Source organism: Dreissena polymorpha, chromosome 13, assembly GCF_020536995.1.
Source record: "Dreissena polymorpha isolate Duluth1 chromosome 13, UMN_Dpol_1.0, whole genome shotgun sequence".
In the NCBI taxonomy this organism is placed as follows: Eukaryota; Metazoa; Mollusca; class Bivalvia; order Myida; family Dreissenidae; genus Dreissena; species Dreissena polymorpha.
Genome location: NC_068367.1, coordinates 68,021,508 through 68,043,156, shown reverse-complemented (window position 1 = coordinate 68,043,156; position 21,649 = coordinate 68,021,508). Strand labels below are relative to the sequence as shown.

The window sequence follows — 21,649 nt, the reverse complement described above, 5'->3', positions numbered from 1 at the left end:
GTGGTAACGGGTTAAAATAACATATAACTATCATCAGATCATCTAGCTGACTTAAATCATCATACTGTCTTTAGATCATCTCACTGACTTTAAATCAATATCCTCACTTCAGATCTCCTAGCTGACTTTGATCCTTTTTCTTACTCCCATCATCCCCCTGACTTCGCATCCTATATTTCAGGACATGATGCTGGTGGCGTATGGTAGGCCAGGCTTCTATCTTCTCACCTTCCTACAGTTCTTGTACCCATTTATTGGTATGTTAACCCTTTCCTTCTCAGAAGCAAAGTAAAAATGGCTATATGCAACCATCATCAAACCAGAACAGCCTGCGAGTAACTTGCAGTACGTTCATGTTTTATGCTGTTTGCTGCTCCTCAGCATCTTAGTGATGAAGATGAAGCTAATCAAACTTGAATCTAGTAAGAACAGTCTTAAATTTAATTTGATTTTTCAAGGAAGTTCAAATGCATCTAAATCACACTAATTGACCGCTGTTTATGGCTAATTAGGGGCATATGACAGGAAATACACAAGTGGATATGTTTGAACCTTTAAGGGGCTCTTTGTTTTTAAAATCGTATCTAGCCAGCCCCCCCACCTAAATACCCCCTGCATCACATTGTGAATCTGAGTGGTAAAGGGCCAAACACATAGGGACTAGTGGCATGGTTTCAGTTCTCTTAGGTTCATGAGTTTAAATCCCAGTCTGGCCATAAAACTTGCTCCGCACTCTGGGAGAATTGGGCTTAATACCTGTGCGTAAATTGTTGTTTGTCCTGCTGCTTGTGCATCTTGAAATGATTTAAATTAAACTCTACTAAAATTCTTCTAATCAAACAACTTATTGCAATGCTTCCAATGCCCCATTACAAATGGGAGAGTATCTAAGGCCAATTTTGCTCTCTTATTTTACATGTTGTTCTTTTTTATTTTTCAGCTATGGTCAGTTATAACGTCATTATCGGGGACACAGTCACGAGGCTTATCATTCGTATTGGTGGAAACCGTAAGTTGGATTAGATATGGGCCACACTCTAAGAAAACAGGGCTTAATGTTTGTGTGTAAAGTGTAGTCTAAGTTTGGCCTGTGCAGTCTGCACAGTCTAGTCAGGGACAACACTTTCCACTTTTATGGCATTTTTAGGTTAAAAGGAAGTCTCTTCATAGCAAAAATTCTTTTTTGTGACAAAAAGTGTGGTCCCTGTTTAGTCTGTGCGCGCTGCAAAGGCTAATCTGGGACAAAACTTTACGCACATGCATAAAGCACCGTTTTCTCGAAGCGCTGGTCATGTAAAACTATTTCACGGCATTGCGTGATGATGTTTACGGACAAGCACACTGTTGACATATTGTATTAGACCTTTACCACTTAAAAGCAACGTGAAAATGGCTTTGTGCAATCAGCATAAACCCAGAACAGCCTGCGAGTAACTCGCAGTCTGTTCAGGTTTTATGCTGTTTGCTGCTCATCAGTATCTAAGGTTTAGAGGTGAAGCCTTAAAAACTTGAATCTAGTAAAAAAAGGTCTTAAATATAATTTAGCTTTCTAAGGGACCACAAATGCGTGAAAATACGTATCTAAGTGGTAAAGGGTTAGGCAAGCTGATAGGATAGCTCAGTTTGAGCATGCCAGCTGGGTATGAGTACAAAATATGAGCAGCGCTATGTGAAACCTGGACTTCGTGCATGTGTGTATGGTGTTGTTTCAGATATCCTGTTCAGTTAGCACAGGCTAATTAGGAACAACACTTTTCCCTTATATGGTATTTTTTGTTTAAAGGATGTCTCTCCTTAGCAAAAGTAACTTTTAGCGGAAGGAGTTTTCCCTGATTAGCCTGTGCAGAAATCGGGATAACAATTTCATGACATTAGAACCGTTTTTTTCAGGTCAAAGCTTGTATATTGCTGAATTGTCGACAACGTTGTCAAATAAAATTATGATATTCCTATTTTATTTTGATTAATATTTGCTAAATACATATTAAATATACATTATAAGGTGAAAATCATGTAATATTTGAACATATAACGTTAGTAATGATGGAGATATTGTGCTACAATTGTTTGTGTAGGTAGGTTAGAGGCTGATCTATGTAGGGATTGCATTTTGGGCATTTGGGATCATGGTCCCTTTACATATAAATGGAAAAAGGGTTTGTGCTCAATAACTTTAGTTTTGATACAGGTATTGCGCTCTAATATATTGTGCATGTAGCTTTTGCGATTGCATTTCGGGCCTTCTTAGTCAGGGTCATTGTTACTGAAAATAGAAAAATGGTTTTCACTCAATACCTTGACATTGGAAGTAGGTGTTGTTGGTAGATATCTCAGATGCAGACCTTGTTTTAAAAGTTAATAAATTTCAACTAAATCAATTGTTAATTAGTTGAAAATCTCGTGGCATTGGTAATATTTATTGCTTTAATGTATTAATTGTCAGATGTAAGTTTACACTTACACTATATAATGTCTTTTAATATTAAACATCATATATGTCTTTGTGGTCATTATAATTTTATCAGGTTACTGACAGGGAATGTACTCTGTACTATCTAAGTAGAAGAATATTAGAGCATTTTGTGTTAGGGGGGCATTAATCCATTATGTGTTGTCCCTTAGCTTGATTATAAGTTGTATGTAACCTGACCGATTTTTGCAACGCTATAATTTATACAAAGAAATCGTTTTGTCACGTGTAGTCCCTCAAAAAGTTAAATTTAATGAAAGACCTTTCTTCCTAGATTCCAACTTTAAAGGCTTCATTTCCAACCCTTAGATACTGATGAGCAGCAAACAGCATAAACCCTGTACAGACTGCAAGTTACCAGACTGTTCTGGTTTTATGCTGTTTGCACAAAGCCATTTTCACTTTGCTACTGAGAGGGAAAGGGCTAAAATGCATGAGTGTTAAATGTCGTCCCAGATGAGCTTGCAATGTGCAGTGCATGCAGGCTAAGCAAAGATGACACTTTCTGCCTTAACTGGATCTTTGCTAAGAAGAGACTTCTTTTTAATGAAAAATACAATTAAAATGGAATGTGTCATCCCTTATTGACCTGTGCCGACTGCACCGACTAATATGGGAGGACACTTTATGCACATCCAGTAAATGCCCTTTTCCTGGAAGGTGGTTCATTTAAAGTTCAGGCAGTTGTTAAACATAGTTTTCAATTATCCTGTGGTGTATGGGGTCAGCTGTAAGGAAAGAGTGAAGGGATCAATATTTGGGATATAAATATGTAACAGTCTGAAATCATCCAGAGTGTGAAAGGTTGTCAAAAATGTTTAATTGTTGTTAATTGGCTAATGATTAGGAGTTCTTAGGTCCTGGAATTTTGTATAGTTTACTAGCATCACTTCAGGTTGTCAAAGAATCGTTTATTGGTTAATCATCAAATAATGTTGTTTATTTATTGATAAAAAGGATTGCTGTTTATTGGTTAATAAACAAATACTGTTGTTTATTGGTTTATAAAAATGATTGTTATACCCCTATTACCATTGGTAATGGGGGCTATATAGGAGTCACTTTGTCGGTCTGTGTGTGATTGTCGGTTTGTCTGTCGGTCTTTCCTGACAATTTCATCCGATCTTCACCAAACTTGGGCCGAAGTTGTATATAGATGATGTCTAGGTCAAAATTGAATATGGGTCATGCTGGGTCAAAAACAAGGTCAGGGGGTCACTTAGTGTGTTTTAAACCGAAAGTTTGTCCGGACCATAACTATGTCATTTATCGTAAGATTTTAAAATGACTTGGTACATTTGTTCTGCATCATTAAACAGTGTGCTTCGCGACAGAATTACGTCGATATCTCCAAGGTCAAGGTCACACTTCGAGTTCAAACGTCAAATGCTTGTCCGGGCCATAACTTTGTTGTTTATTGTGAGCCTTTCAAATCATTTGGCACATTTGTTCACCATAATTGGACGGAGTGTCGCGCGAAAGAATTACGTCGATATCTCCAAGGTCACCCTTTGAGTTCAAAGGTCAAAAATGGCCATAAATGAGCTTGTCCCGGCCATAACTATGTCGTTCATTGTGAAATTTTAAAATCATTTGGCAAATTTGTTCACCATCATTGGATGGTGTGTGGCGCGAAAGAATTGCGTCAATATCTGTCATGTCAAGGTCACACTGTTAGATTAAAGGTCAAAAATGGCCATAAATGATCTTGTCAGGTCCATAACTGTGTCATTCATAGTGAGATTTTAAAATTACTCGGTACAATTGTTCACAATCATTGGACGGTGTGTCATGCAAAAGAATTACGTCAATCTCCAACGTCAAGGTCACACTTTGAGTTCAAAGGTAAAAAATGGCCATAAATGATCTTGTCTGGGCCATAACTATGTCATTCATTGTGAGATTTTAAAATAACTTGGTACATTTAAGAAATAATATTTTTTATATCATGGTTTGTTGTTGAATAACCCACAGTAATGAGTATAGATGGGTAGGAATTAAATCACGAGTGCGAAGCACGAGTGATTTGATAACACGCATCTATGCTTCTTACTGTGGGTTATTCAACAACAAACCATGATATAAAAAATATTATTTCTTAAATGTACCAAGTTATTTTAAAATCTCATCCAATCTTTATGAAATTTGGTCAGAATGTTTATCTTGATGAAATCTGGGTTGTGATTGTATTTGGGTCATCTGGGGTCAAAAACTAGGTCACTAGGTCAAATTATAGAAAAACCTTGTGTAGACAATAGAGGTCAGTTTTCATCCAATCTTTATGAAATTTGGTCAGAATGTTTATCTTGATGAAATCTGGGTTGTGATTGTATTTGGGTCATCTGGGGTCAAAAACTAGGTCACTAGGTCAAATAATAGAAAAACCTTGTGTAGACAATAGAGGTCACAGTTTTCATCCAATCTTTATGAAATTTGGTCAGAATGTTTATCTTGATGAAATCTGGGTTGGGATTGTATTTGGTTCATCTGGGGTGAAAAAACTAGGTCACTAGGTCAAATAATAGAAAAACCTTGTGTAGACAATAGAGGTCACAGTGTTCATCCAATCTTTATGAAATTTGGTCAGAATGTGTATCTAGATAAAATCTGGGTTGGGATAGTATTTGGGTCATCTGGGGTCAGAAACTAGGTCACTAGGTCAAATCATAGAAAAACCTGTGTAGACAATAAAGGTCACAGTTTTCATCTGATCTTAATGAAATATGGTCAGAATGTTTGTCTCTTTAAAATCTGGGTTGCGATCGAATTTGGGTCATCTAGGGTAAAAAACTAGGTCACTAGGTCAAAGTTTAAAAAAACTTGTGTAGACAGTAGAGGTCACAGTTTTCATCCAAACTTTATAAAATTTGACCAGAATGTTTATCTTGATGAAATCTGGGTTGGGATAGTATTTGGGTCATCTGGGGTCAAAAACTAGGTCACTAGGTTAAATAATAGAAAATCTTTGTGTAGACAATAGCGGTCATCATTTTCATCTGATCTTAATGAAATATGGTCAGAATGTTTATCTTGATAATATCTGATTTTGGATCGTATATGGGTCATCTGGGGTCAAAAATTAGGTCACCGGGCCAATTCTAGAAAACCTTGTGTAGATGAAAAAGGTCACAGTTTTCATCACATCTTAATGAAATTTTGTCGGAATGTAATAATGGATGAAATCTTGCTTGGGATTGTATATGGGTCTGATAGAATTTAAGTTGATGTAGCAAGGTAAGTCAGGTGAGCGATATAGGGCCATCATGGCCCTCTTGTATTGATTTTTAGACAATTTTGGTTGTTTATTGGTTGATAGACATGATTGTTGTGAGTTGCTTTGTAAACTATTTATGTTTGCTTATTGGTTTTTAGACAAATATTGTTGTTAATTGGTTGATGAAAATGATTTCTGTTGATTGGTTGGTGAAAATATTGTTAATATTCCAGATATAGCTGGGACAGTACTTGGAACGCGGCAGTTCATCATTTTCCTCTGCACGCTGTTTATTACTTTACCATTATCTCTGTATAGAAACATAGCCAAACTGAGTAAGGTATGTGCAGACAACAAACTGAAAATTGTATCTATCAATAATGTATTGGACAATTTTAATAAATTGACAAGAATATGTAAAACCCGAGACCACTCAAGTCTAATTTTTATCCTTCATTTTTTCAAGGCCCTGTATTTCTGGAAAAAAAATTAACACAAACTTAAAATATATGATAAAAACATGTGAATTATTGGACAATATGTTATGAAATGGACTATATTAAATAAAGTCTTAATGAAGTACTTTTTCTATTGCAGTGGGCGTTTGTGGCAGTGGTTCTAGTTGGAGTTATTTTGCTATTCATCATTATACGCCTAGGAACCTTTGCACATAACATGTGAGTAACCCCCGGTAGTTACTAGGAGAGTATTTGTCTATGTGTCAGGAGTAAAGTTTGAACCTATTTATTTTAGCTCCATGGCCTTTGAAGTACTTACTACTTATTTGAAATGCTCTCAAGTTTGTTTCCTAGGCCTAAAACCAGTACTTGGTGTCTTTGTGGGAGATCTAAAGAATGCCGACACAGTGGAGATCGAACCTGTGACCTTACAGTTTTAGGCAGACACCATATCCATTACACCACGGCAACCTTAAAGTCTCAGGACTTTGTCCGTATCAGTTTGTGGAAAGAACTACTTTCACATTTCTCAAGTGTACTACAAGTGTACTACTTTCACATTTCTTAACTGAACTACTTTCACATTTCTCAAGTGTGCTACTTTCACATTTCTTAACCAAACTTCTTTCACATTTCTCTAGTGCAATACTTTCACATTTCTCAAGTAAACTACTTTCACATTGCTCAAGCAAACTTCTATCACTTTTCTTAAGCTAACTATGTTTACATTTCTCAAGTGTACATGTACTACTTTTACATTTCTCAAGCAAAGTACTTTCAAATTTCTCAAGCAAACTACTTTCAAATTTCTCAAGCAAACTTCTATCATATTTCTCAATTGAACCACTTAAAAAATATCATTATCATAAAGTGTAGGTATACGGTCATTAACTTATATTTCTGTTCTGTAACTTATTTAAGCCCACACTTTGGAGGCATATGTCGCATAAATTAAAGGGCCTTGTTTTAAGTATGGCATACTTTTGGGGTATATTTTTCACTTGTTTCACAAAACTAGAATAGAAAGTACTTTTCATGCATAAGAATTAAAAGTGTGTTTGAAATTATTAAGGGTCCAGAATTGTTTTCACACTATTCTAATGAATTGTGATTAATTGCACTATCAAAAGTATGGTTTAAAAAAAATTAATTCTATACGTTAAAGTACTTGTCTGTTCCTTGCATAAATACTTAAAATATGAGACACTCTGTGGGAATAACAGGCTTCATGCCTGTGCATTAAGTATTGGCACAGATTAGCCAGTGCTCTCTGCACAGGCTAATCAGAGACAAAACTTTCTGCTTTTATGGTCTTGTTTGTGTAGTAAAAGACTTTTCTGAAGGAAAATGCATCCTGGGTGGAACATATCGTTCCTGATTAGTCTGTGGGGATGACACAATCTTATCTGGGATTATACTTTATCTACATACATTCAGCTTGGTTTTCCCAGAGCACAACTCATATGAATTGAAAAGGGGGTTTAGTGCATGTGCATAAAGTGTTGTCCCAGATTAGCCTGTGCAGTCCGCACAGGCTCATCAAAGATGCCACTTTCCAGGTGTATGGTATTTTCTGTTTAAAGGAAGTTTCTTGATAGCAAAATTCCAGTTAAGGCGGGAAGTGTCATCCCTGATTAGCCTGCGCAGAGTGCACAGGCTAATCTGGGACGACACATTACTCACTTGAATCAAACCCCTTTTCACAGAGCGCGGCTCATATATTTCTTTTATGAGGGCTGACACCATGAAGCAATGAGAGTATTTTGTGTTAAATATTATTGTCTTTTTGATGCAATTAAATTATATATGTGAACAATTCTTCACCAAATATTAAATTTGTGTTTTCAGTCCCCAGACTAGCGGTGCATGGGACTTTGCCGATGTAAATATCACTCAAGCTATCGGCATCATGGCATTCGGTAAGAAGTTCTTGTGTGTATTAAATACCAAGCAAGATATGCTTTAATTATCTAAAATTGTTTCTCACATGAAAGCGCTCGAGATTGTGATAACCTTTGGCTAGTCATCGTGTTCATCCTTGAAAGTAAAGGTCACACTTAGAGGGCAAAAGGTCATTGTTGGGCAAACTACAGCTTGTTTGGACTGGAATTTAATATTTCATCATGCAATTAAATCAACTTACCACAAATAATCACCTTGTGGCGGTCATGTTTGAATTTTGAAAAAAACAACATTTTGGCTAGAGTATAGAAGCAAAATGCTCACAATCTGGCAATATGTGTAATATATTGTCTTTTCATATTGTTAATTCTTACAATTTTGTTAATAAATATGTCTTTAAATGTTGATTTAAAAAAATATGTTTTTGTGTATCAAACACTGTGGAAATTTTTCCTGATTTAAGGAACAAATAAAAAGGGTAACATATAATGCATAAGTGTCGTTACATATGGTAAATTCTCTTCAAACTTTACAAATAAGTCTTTAGAACAATATTTATTAGAAAAATAACAATTCTAGATAACTATGTAAACATCTCTATTCCAGTTCTAGAATCTTATGTTGAATAACATGTCTTAGTTTTCTTTTAAATTGAATAAAGAAGCCTTTTTCATTGAAAATGAGGTTAATGCAGTCTGCATGGGCTTATCAGGGACAACACTTTCCGCTTTTGTGGATACTTTGTTTCAAAGAAGTAACTTCTAACTAAAAATCCAGTTTTGCCGAAAAGTATTGCTACGGATAAGCCATGCATAAGATCTAGTAAGGCAGGTTTACAATTGAATTCTATGTTCTGAGGGAATACATTGGGTGAAAATGCATATCTGAGCAGTAAAGGGTTTACTTGAATAGCAAGTCTCATTTTGGTATTGTTTCTCTAGCGTACATGTGTCACCATATAAAAGTGGATAATATTGTCCCTGATTAGCCTGTGCAAACTACACAGGCTCATCTGAGACCACACGCAAGGCACATGCACAATTAATTCTTGTCTTGTTTGCAGCCTACATGTGTCACCACAGCATGTTCCTCATCCACGCCTCCCTGGAGAATCCCACAAAGGAGCGGTGGAACTTTGTGACTCACATCAGTGTGATCTTGTGTATGGTTTTCATGCTGGTGTTTGGTATCCTTGGTTACGCCTCCTTCACCGGATATACTCAAGGTGGGTAGGTGGTTGGGTTTGTGGTAATGTAAGTTGGTTGTTGGGTGGATTTGTGGTTAGAGGGAGGTTGGATGGGTTGGTGGTTAGGTAGGTGTGTGGGTGGATTTGGATGTGTGGTTAGGTAGGTGCACCCACATAGGGCAATGACTCTTTAATTTTGTAATTGACAACATTCAATTTTTGTTTAGAATTTTTATGCTCCCACAAAATATTTTTGGGGAGAGCGTATAGTCACTGCTTCGTCTGTCCGTGTGTCCTTCCGTCTGTGCACATTTTTTGTCCGGGCTATTTCTCAGCAACTAATGACCGGAATTCAATGAAACTTTATGGGAAGCTTCACTACCAAGAGGAGATGTGCATATATTCAGCGGGTTCTGGTCGGATGATTTTTCACAGAGTTATGGCCCTTTGAAATTTTTCATTAACTGTACATATGGTGCAATTCTTGTCCCCCCAACTACTAGGTGTTTCCTTTTATCTGAATATATAGTGCAATATTGTGACAAAAAAAAACTTTGGGGAGCATCACCCGTCTGCGACGGTTTCTTGTTTTGTTATGAAGTTGTTCATATTGATTTCTTTTTGTCATACATAATAGTTGCCTAAGGTATGCCAACTTTTTTATAAAAAATGATTATGACATCTTGACATATGTAATATCATGTCGTAATAATCACTTCTGTGACAAACTATTCTTAATTAGGGCCCGTAATAACGACAACTTAGAGTGAATATGGTGTGGAGTTTGTTCTATTCTCTGACCACTAATATTGAGTCTACTCTGATTTGAAAAAGTTTTTATAACAACCTTATTTCTTTGGTCCAATATATTTGTCAATGACAAACGCAAAAAAGGTACATAGATATATATACAAATGCTGAAGTTTTTTTTTCATCTATGATATTTATAATATTATCTGGGTGATTATACATTGACTTTTAACATATACACTTTATGTAAAACAACAATCATACAGATGTGTAAATGTGATAACAGACTGATATCGAAGAAATGATAAATATGGGCTGTGCTCTTTGAAACAGGGGTTTAATGAATGTGCATAAAGTTTATCCCAGATTAGCCTGTGCAGTCCTCACAGGCTAATCAGGGAGGACACTTTCCGCTCTTATATTTTTCGTTTCAAGAAATTCTCTTCTTATTAAAATTCAAGTTAAGGCAGAAAGTGTTGTACCTGATTAGCCTGTGTGGACTGCACCCCCTTTTCACAGAGCATGGCCCATATACATTCTGTATTATTGCATAAACTCTATCTATAATGCCCTCTGGTTGGGTTCAGAAACTTGACAAAAGGAGGGCTTGAACAGAAGAAATCGTGCATTAACAAGGTGATTCACGTGCGGTTCAAGCCCTGTTGTGTTTTTCATATCCATAATCTGGTCCACACACAGTTACTTCCCTTCTCCAGCCTTCAACGACGGTGTTTGACGACTTTCCAAGCATAAATGGGAAACTGAATCAGCTCCAGTTTCCTTATGCATGCAGGGATAATGGCAATGACTATTTCAATCCACTTTTCATATACCATCTGCACTTTCTTGACAACAGCTTTATTGTATTGACAATGTCAATGAAGTTAAGGTTATTTACTCAACACTTTCAAAAGACTTTGCTGTAAATTTAAGTGATTATGTACCTTAAACGATCCTGCTGTAAATTCCAAAATAATTCCTCATTTTTTTAATTTGCGCGGCTGCATTACAACTTTGCATTAATCCACTGTTTAAACACATTTTAAACCGAAACTGCCTATCCGAAGGTAAAGCCTCGTCATTTCGGATGATGACCGCGTGAGGCATATCGCGGGCTTAGCGCATAACGGTCGTAACTGACTTTTTGTAAACTTTTAAGTACGATAAAAAATAATAATATTTTATTCATTTTTATCAGTAATACAAAATTATTTTGCATAAATGTAGGTATTGTACATTCATTTAAAGTTCACACAATATTCCTCTATTGGCATTATTGTAGTTAGTGATATTTGTTAAATATCAAGATACGACTGTTTTGTGCTTAAAATCTTGTAATGTTTGATTATATTTTTTATGCAAAAAGGTCGTATCTGAAAATCAGATCAGTTTTTTTCTGTTCATATGTCTTAAAATGAATACTTTTATTCGGAATACTTGAAATATGTGTTTATTGAAAAAAAAACTTTTAATGATGGAAGAAAATTCAAAAATTTACATTTATTTGAATTCAAGTTGGATTACCTGGAGTTCATGAAATGCATTGCATTGTGCTTGTTTTTAACCAATAACTATAACTATAAAGTACTATCACTTTATTTGATTTTTTAAAATTATTTAAATGTATGCAGACATACTAGTAACAGAAAAATGATCATTACACAGTGACTGGGGGCCTGTACAGAATTATTAAGTAGAAGACCAATACATAAGAAGAAACAAGTTATTGTCATATCTTTAAATCTTTCATAAAGCATTTAATATTTGTATTGTAATTATTATAATTCAATAGATTTCAAGTCAAAACAAGTTTTATCAGCTTATTTTAATTTAAAAAAATTAATGAACTTTGTTATTAAAAGCAGGCCTATAACCCTCTTTCTGAATTCAAATACAAACTACAATGTTTTCAAATATATTTATTGTGATATACGAAAAATGTTAAGACAAAAACTAGTACAAAATCCTATTGATCTTTTTCCTACCTTTTGAGCATCATTATTATAATTGTCTCAGTCTGACATGCTATGTACTGGTATCATTGTCACAGTTTGGCATGATACATACCGGTACCATTGTCTCAGTCTGACATGCTATGTACTGGTATCATTGTCACAGTTTGGCATGATACACACCTGTACCATTGTCTCAGTCTGACATGCTAGTACCATTGCCACAGTCTCACATGCTACTTACTGGTATAATTGTAACCGTCTGACATGCCACGCACTGGTACCATGTCACAGTATACACTTTTTTCATGGATGCGCGGTGAACAGTCAAAACTGTTTCCCAAGGTATCAGGGATGACTTTGGTACTGTTGCAACAGTTCCAAATGTCAGCCCTGATACCGAGGGACAACAGTTTTGACTGTTCACCAAGCATCCATGAAATAAGTGTTTTATTACCTGATCAAATTTCCAACATAGGAATAACAGCAAACTAAATTTTTATTTACACACAGTTGTAATCGATAAAATAAATAATTTTGACTGTTTAACTGTAAAGTGACGCCATTTTTTCGACGAGGAAATAGCAAAAAAAAATTAATTATCATTTATATAAGACATCAGGTAATAATCTCAGATGCTTCGCATTGGTACCCTTGTCACCATCGGACATGCTACGTACTGGTATAATTGTCACAGTTTGACATGCTATATACTGGCATAATTGTCACAGTCTCAGAGGCTACGTACTGGTATAATTGTAACAGTCTTACATGACATAAACTGGTACATTTGTCACAGTCTGACATGCCACGTACTGGTACCATGTCACAGTCTCAGATGCTACCTACTGGTATCATTGTCAAAATCTGACATACCACGTACTGGAATAATTGTCACAGTCTGACATGCTACGTACTAATACAATAGTCACAGTCTCACATGCTACCTACTGGTACCATTGTCACAATCTGACATGCTACGTACTAGTATAATTGTCACAGTCTTACATGCTCCGTGCGGGTAAAATTGTCACAGTCTGACATGCTAAGTACTGGTATAATTATCACAGTCTACTATGCTATGTACCGGTACCATTGTCACAGTCTAACATGCTATGTACTGGTACCATTGTAACAGTGTGACATGCTAGGTACTGGTACCATTGTCACTGTCTGACATGCTATGTACTGGTACCATTGTCTTAGTGTAACATGCTACATACTGGTACCATTGTCACAGTCTCACATGCTACTTACTGGTATAATTGTTTCAATCTAACATGCTACATACTGGTATAATTGTCACAGTCTCACATGCTACGAACTGGTACCATTTTAACAGACTTAAATGCTATGTACTGGTACCGTTATAACAGTCTGACATGCTACCTACTGGTATCATTGTCATAGTTTGACCAGCTTTGTACTGGTTCAATTGTAACAGTCTGACATGCTACATACTGGTATAATTGTCACAGTCTGACAGGCTATGTACTGGTAAAATTGTCACAGTCTAACATGCTACGTACTGGTACCATTGAAATAGTTTGACATACCATGTACTGGTACCATTGTCACAGTCTCATAAGCTGCGTTCTGGTATAATTGTCTCAATCTCACATGCTACATGCAGGTATAATTGTCACAGTCTTACATGCTACATACTGGAACCATTGAAACAGTCTGATGTGACACGTACTGGTACCATTGTAACAGTCTGACATGCTACATGCTGATATCATTGTCACAGTTTGACCAGCTATGTACTGGTTCAATTGTCACAGTCTGACATGCTACATACTGGTAAAATTGTCACAGTCTGACAGGCTAAGTACTGGTAAAATTGTCACAGGCTCACATGCTACGTACTGGTACCATTGAAATAGTTTGACATGCCATGTACTGGTACCATTTTCACAGTCTCATAAGCTGCGTACTGGTATATTGTCTCAATCTCACATGCTACATGCTGGTATAATTGTCACAGTCTCACATGCTATGTACTGGAACCATTGAAACAGTCTGATGTGACACGTACTGGTACCATTGTAACAGTCTGACATGCTAGGTACTGGTACCATTGTCACAGTCTTACTTGCTGCGTACTGGTATAATTGAAACAGTCAGACATGCTAGGTACTGGTACCATTGTCACAGCCTTACTTGCTACGTACTGGTATTATTGAAACAGTCTGACATGCTAGGTACTGGTACCATTGTCACTGTCTGACATGCCACGTAATGGTATCATTGAAACAGTCTGACATGCTAGGTACTGGTACCATTGTCACAGTCTTACATGCTAAGTACTGGTATAATTGTCACAGTCTAACATGCTATGTACTGGTACCATTGTCACAGTCTAACATGCTATGTACTGGTACAATTGTAACAGTCTGACATGCTACCTACTGGTACCATTTTCACTGTCTGACATTCCATGTACTGGTATCATTGAAACAGTCTGACATGCTACGCACTGGTACTATTGTCACAGTATCACATGCTAGGTACTGGAACAATTGTAACAGTCTGACATGCTACGTACTGTTACCATTGTCACAAACAAAAACAATTGAAGAAAACAAAAAACAAAACAAATTTTAATTAGTTTTCCTATGCAGCTCTATGGTATGACAACTTGACAACATTTAGTTATTAATTTCATAGTATTTGGGAGCAAAATATCAAATATACCAATTTCCCATTATGAAGACTTCACAACGTGAATTTTCCCAATTTCTGGGTTTTTCTCACACAATTTGGCTGGTACCAATACTTTTCCCAATAGGTAACACAAATCACGGCATTGTCTCAGTCTGTATGTATTGCTACCATGGTCTCACATTCTAGGTACTGGTACCATTACACTATCATGTTTGTATTCTTTTTCAGTGCAAAACGGTTGCAACTGCAGATACGACTGTTTTGCAATGAAAATAATTTCATTTTCAGATACCACCTTTTGCCAAATGACGGTTTTAGGGGTTTTTTTAAGCAGAATTTAGCTTAAATATTTTTTCAGATTATAAATATTGACATTATAGTACAAAATATGCAATAAAGTCATTTTTGTAATAAATGCCAGTTACGACCGTTTTGCACTAAGCCCACGATATGTAAAACACAACCTTGAACTGTTTTGAAATAATCGAATTATTTTGTTGATGTCAAATGAACAAAACATTGTTTTCAATGATATTTTAAATTATTTTGGTATGTGTGATTTGTTTATGCAATAATAGCGAAAATACACATTTTCTCGGACATGATCATCTGCGGGCGCTCTCAAAATCCGTTCCTGCGGATTTTTCGAGCGCCCGCAGATGATTATGCCCTCGAAAACGTGTATTATCCCTATAATCATTTCAGCCACGTCATGTGAAGATGGATCTTATGATATATAACTGAAACGTCATGCAAGGTTTTTGTGGTCTTGTTAGCTGACAGGGTAGCTACCGACCGGACTATACAAATGCGAATTCTGGTCTGGAGCTACCCTGGACTCATATAGCATAAGCATATAGCATAAGACCTTTGCATAATGTGTATTATGGTATTGAAGTTGTCATCTTACTTATGCATATTGATATAGGTATGTTCACTCTTTGTCTTTTTGAAAAAAAAAATCTATTGTAATTGGAAAGTGTTGTCCCTAACAAGCCTGTGTGTATTGCACAATCTAATCTAGTACGACACTTTATCCCATCATCAGACGTGCATTGTCGAAATAAACCACTTTGGAATAAATTTTCCTCTATTTCGGCAGTGCTGAAATATAGCTGTCACACGCAGCGGAGAATGGTCTTATTACTCGGAATCATCTATAAAGTAATCATTTTTAGTAAAATCAAATCAGATTGAACCAAACAAACAATTTGATACCAAGATGTAATATATTTTTAACACATAATACAACTCAAAAAGCAAAAATACATTATTTACAAATATTAAGTGCGCGTCATTATAAACACGTCATACGACACAATGCATGTTCTTTCACGCTAAAGCTGCAGTTGTTTAGTGTTTTTGTTTTTTTCATTATTTCTTAAAAATCGGGGACATAGAGGTATGATAAACAGAAAAACAGGTTAGTTACTGATCTTTTTGTAATGTATTAGGCTCGGCACGATTAAAATCATGAAACATTGTTTGCTTAAAATAACTTTGGGATTTTCCGTGTAGTTCGATTTTCCTATTCTATTTTTAAAGAAATAATTTACGACTAAGAAAATTGATGGGATAAATGGAATACTAGGTCGGTGCCGAATAAAGCAACGTTTATTTTGCTCGGCACGAAAATCTGAACCACTCGCCAAAGCTCGTGGTTCAGATTTTCTAAGCCTTGCAAAATAAACTTTGATTTATTCGGCACCGACCTAGTATTCTCTATTTATGCACATTCATTAAGCCCAGTTTTTCCAGAATGCAGCTCATATTAATTACTGACAATATTTGTACTCATCAGGTGATCTCCTGGAGAACTATTGTGAGACTGATGATCTGATGAACGTGGCCAGATTATTATTCGCTGTCACCATCATGCTGACTTACCCAGTAGAGTGCTTCGTAACCCGTGAGGTGAGACATCACTGTCATATTTTTAAGTAGCCACCAAGATGGACCAAGATGGACCAAGATGATACAATTTTTTACAAAAATTTAAACATAATGACATGAATATGTGTTATTTTAGATGAAGATCATATGATACTTATTTAGACAAAACCTTGCAACACTATGCTAGTAAGTATTTTAAATATATTTATTGTTTCGTCATTATCAGGTTTTACTGTTTTTACATATAACATTGTTTGGATGTGTCAAGTTTTCAAACTATTCAGTTAAACAAAAATTTTGTAATTTTGTGCTTTGAAAAGAAATGAGACTTGTTCTGGGAAAATGAGACATTATGCATGCAGGTCAAGTGTCTGCCCCAAGCTTATCAGGGATGACATGTTCTGCTTTTATGGTATTTTACAATTAAAGGGGGTATCTTTTTATCAAAAATTCAATTAAGGGGCAAAGTGTAGCATGTTTGCACTGCAAAGGCTAATATGTGATGACACTATGCGCACATGCATTAATTCCCATTTTCACAGAAGGAGACACAAATAGAGGATAAGATAAAAATTAAGCATAATTATAAAGTAGTGAAACATAAACACTATAATCTTGAATTTATTACAAAAGCATAGGCCTTGTTTTCAGGTGATAGAAAACGCTTTTTTCCTGAGCCACGAGGACCGACCGTTGTGGCGCCATCTGGTAATCACAGTGCTTGTCTCCCTTCTTGCTTGTGCTATCTCTATGGCCACTGACTGCTTGGGGATTGTACTCGAACTCAACGTGAGTACTGATAGTATTTCCTGTGTGTAAAGTGTCGTTCCAGAATAGCCTGTGCAGTAGGCAGAGGCTAATCTTTGATAACACTTCCTGTTTTTATTGTATTTTTCACTGCTATTTTTCATTTAAAGGAAGTCTCGTTTGAGCAAAAATCCAATTTAAGCGGAAAATGTGGTCCCTGATTAGCCTGTGCAGAATGCAGAGGCCAATGAGGGACGACATTTTACGCACATGCAATACAAATTCTTGTGTGGGTAATCTCCATAGCAACTGACTTTCTTGGTATTGTGCTGGAACTCAATGAGAGTACTATCAGTATTACCTGATTCTTGATCCCAAATACAAGAATGCAACTTGCATAGTATGCTACTGTAATATATCAAACACGTTTGCCATTTTAGGAACTGTATACTTAGCAGCCATATGGCAGCTTCATTGTGTAATGATAGTAATAACAGATTGTTATGTCCATGAAGGAAGTGGTCATTTGGAGTAACTGAGATTTTCCATCAGTAAGTCAGGTCGCCAGTGTAAATTTTTTGAACTACTTCAATATTTTACACGCAATTAAATAATAACGAAAACTATGTCAACTTGAAGTGTAGATGTGCAAGACACTTGTCATACCCTGTGATTCCGGAGTTATTTGATGACAAAGTGATGCAGGATCTTAGACATGCTATGTATGATGTTTTCATGGTTTTACAAAAATTATGAGCCTCACTCTTGGAAAATAATTGGGCTTAATGCAAGTGCGTAAAGTGTCATTCAAGATTAGCCTGTGCAGTCCGCAGTGGCTAATAAGGTACCACACTTTCCGACTATTCTGGACTTTTGGTTAAAAGAGACTTCTTTTAAATAAAAAATTAGAAAAAGCGGAAAGTCTTGTCCTGATTTGCCTGCGTGGACTGCACAGGCTAACCTGGGCCGTCACTTAACTCACATGCATTAAGGCCCCTTTTCCCAAAGCGTGGCTTATATTTTATTCTAACCTGAGATTTTATAGGGAGTCATTGGAGCTGCCCCGCTAGCGTTCATCATCCCACCGCTGTGCGTCATGAAACTGCGCCAGGAACCAATCTTCTCCAGGGACAACATCATCCCCATTGCCATAGCAACCTTCGGCACTCTCGTCGCTACCGTGGGCTTCGTTATGGCCATTGTGAATTTCTCCGAGGGGAACCAGTGTAGCCACGGTCAGGAACCGGCCTACTGTCTCTCACCAGACCCAGCAATAGTTAATCTGACAATCAACAACTCTTATATACAGACCACCACACTGTTTGCATAGGAAATTGCTTCATAGAAACAGAAATTAATAGAAAAAAAAATATATGATACTGTATGTGAAAATAGATTTGTATTTTAATTCTACATTTGAAAGTTCGAATATTGTAGATTTCTTAGTATGACCTATTTTAGGGTTGCTATAGAAATTTGTTTATTTAATTGAAAAATTTCTTTTAAATTGTTGACATGTAAAAATGACGATCTATTTTTCTCTGCTCAGATTAAATTTTACCCAGCGTGTAATAATAGAACGATATATGGCTCGCCGACATTAATGTGGCACTGACTTTTATTCATGAATAAATTTAAGTACCGTTACAACAAATAAATTAGTTCCGTTTTTTAAAGAAATTCTAATCGAATGAAGCATAATATTGTAAGTCTAATTAAACTTGTGAAAAACGTGCACGAACAAAATAAAATCCAAAAAAAGGAAACAATCAAAGAGTTTTATCAATGCTTATCGTTTTCACAATTGCGAGGTAAATGAAGTCGAACTTTAATAATGATAATGACTAACAAATATTTTTACCTTTTATGGTAAACAATTCAGTAAAAGTATGTCAACTTTAATAAATATAGCTGTTAAGTTTAAATACTCGGTAGCTAAATTGCTTCACGCACAAAGGCACCAAGAACGAGGAACATTGTTCACTTAATATGTGTGTCCTTCATATTTGCGCAAATCATCTATCAACATTGGAGGAACTTAGTAAAGGCAATTTTTTTTATAACTTGTTTAATTCACAAGTTAAGATTTTGTGACATATTTTGCACATATTTTGTGACAAGACGGCACACTTGTTTACAATTGGGTATTTGTTTAGTCATATTTTATTATACCCCACAGACGAAGCTTAGGAGGGTATATAGGAGTGAACTTGTCTGTCTGTCGGTCCTTATTAAGTGTCCATTCTCTAATTAAAGTTGTTTTCATCCGATCTCACCAAACTTGATCAGAAGTTGTATCTAGATGATGTCTAGGTAAAGTTTGAACATGGGTCATGTCGGGTCAAAAACTAGGTCAAGGGGTCACTTAGTGGGTTTTAAACATTCAGCATGTTGTCCCCTCTCTAATTCAAGTAGTTTTCATCCAATCTTCACCAAACTTGATCAGAAGTTTTATCTAGATGATCTCTAGGCCACGTTTGAACATGGGCCATGCCTGGCCAAAAACTAGGTCACGAGGTCACTTAGTGCATTTTTTAACATTCAGCATGGTGTCCGCTCTTTAATTCAAGTAGTTTTCATCCAATCTTCACCAAACTTGGTCAGAAGTTTAATCTAGATGATCTTAAGGCCAAGTTCGAACATGGGCCTTGCCAGGTCAAAAACTAGGTCACGGGGTCACTTTGTGCGTTTTAAACATTGAGCATGGTGTCTGCTCTCTAATTGAAGTAGTTTACTTCTAATCTTCACCAAACTTGGTCAGAAGTTTTATATAGATGATCTCTAGGCCATGTTTGAACATGGGCCATGCCGAGCTAAAAACTAGGTCACGGGGTCACTTAATGCGTTTTACACATTCAGTATGGTGTCCCCTCACTATTTCAAGTACTTATCATCTGCTTTTCACCAAACTTGGTCAGAAGTTTTATCTCAGTGATCTCAAGGCCATGTTCGAACATGGGTCATGCTGGGCCCAAAACTAGGTCACGTGGTCACTTAGTAGGTTTTACACATTCAGCATGGTGTTCCCTATTTCAAGTACTTTTCATCCCCTCTTCATGTGGTGGTATTCGTCACGTTAGTGACAAAGTTCTAGTTATTTCTATAGAGAATTAAGATACGGGGTATGTTGTTTTGTAGTGTTGTTTTGTAGTGCAATATGTGTTCATTATTTCCGGGACTGTATAAATTAAGTTTAATCAATGTTGTCAATTTATCATTGATATTCCAATTGTACAATGCTATAGACCTTGATGTTTCTGATGGATTATTTATATATTAAGTTTTATATGTAATACCAATTCTAAAAGGGACCATAGTATATGGCCATTTAAATAAAAGAAAGTGTTTGCCACAAGATGGCATGTAATTTTTTAGTACAATATGTATAATAATTAATCTTAACGAACAAAGCAATAAAACAATCGTGCCAATATGTTCAGCCCCTATTGTGAAAGACCCGTTGGCATTATTTATTACTAATGATAAAAGGGTAAGAAGTTTCTATTTATATTTATGCCCCCCTTCGAAAAAGAGGGGTTATATTGTTTTGCACATGTCGGTCGGTCCGTCCACCAGATGGTTTCCGGATGATAACTCAAGAACGCTTAGGCCTAGGATCATGAAATTTCATAGGTACATTAATCATGACTGGCAGATGACCCCTATTGATTTTCAAGTCACTAGGTCAAAGGTCAAAGTCACAGTGACTCGAAATAGTAAAATTATTTCCGGATGATAACTCAAGAATGCTTAGGCCTAGGATCATGAAACTTCATAGGTACATTGATCATGACTGGCAGATGACCCCTATTGATTTTCAGGTCACTAGGTCAAAGGTCAAGGTCACAGTGACTCCAAATAATAAAATGGTTTCCGGATGATAACTCAAGAATGCTTACGCCTATGATCATGAAACTTCATAGGTACATTGATCATGACTGGCAGATGACCCCTATTGATTTTCAGGTCACTAGGTCAAAGGTCAAGGTCACAGTGACTCGAAACAGTAAAATGGTTTCCGGATGATAACTCAAGAATGCTTACGCCTAGGATCATGAAACTTCATAGGTACATTGATCATGACTGGCAGATGACCCCTATTGATTTTCAGGTCACTAGGTCAAAGGTCAAGGTCACAGTGACAAAAAACGTATTCACACAATGGCTGCCACTTCAACTGACAGCCCATATTTTATAATTCTCTTGTGAATATTTAAGTATTCCCCCGGTGGAGGGCATATAGTGATCGGACTGTCGGTCCGTCCATCCGTTCGTCCGTCCGTCTGTCCTTCACACTTTGCGTTTAGGTTTCGAAAAATGCTCATAACTTCTATGTCGCTTCAGATAGCAATTTCATATTTGGTATGCATGTGTATATGGACAAGGCCTTTCCATACGCACACACATTTT

The 21,649-nt window shown here is 36.3% G+C and overlaps 1 protein-coding gene across 6 annotated transcripts in view; it reads left to right on the top strand.

Moving 5' to 3' along the window:
* Positions 1 to 19,004, top strand: part of LOC127854840 (putative sodium-coupled neutral amino acid transporter 11) — a 57,218-nt gene extending 38,214 nt beyond the window's left edge. For 5 of the 6 annotated variants that reach the window (XM_052389901.1, XM_052389902.1, XM_052389900.1 and 2 more), the window contains exons 6-14: positions 182 to 257; positions 941 to 1,009; positions 5,918 to 6,024; positions 6,282 to 6,361; positions 7,991 to 8,061; positions 9,108 to 9,269; positions 16,401 to 16,513; positions 17,144 to 17,281; positions 18,285 to 18,992. In XM_052389901.1, the coding sequence (XP_052245861.1) occupies positions 182 to 257; positions 941 to 1,009; positions 5,918 to 6,024; positions 6,282 to 6,361; positions 7,991 to 8,061; positions 9,108 to 9,269; positions 16,401 to 16,513; positions 17,144 to 17,281; positions 18,285 to 18,569 (1,101 nt within the window). In that variant the 3' untranslated portion in view covers positions 18,570 to 18,992. Of the gene's footprint in view, positions 1 to 181; positions 258 to 940; positions 1,010 to 5,917; positions 6,025 to 6,281; positions 6,362 to 7,990; positions 8,062 to 9,107; positions 9,270 to 16,400; positions 16,514 to 17,143; positions 17,282 to 18,284 lie in introns of all 6 variants that reach the window. The other variant, XM_052389905.1, reaches the window with a different exon arrangement.
* Positions 19,005 to 21,649: the final 2,645 nt, after the last annotated feature.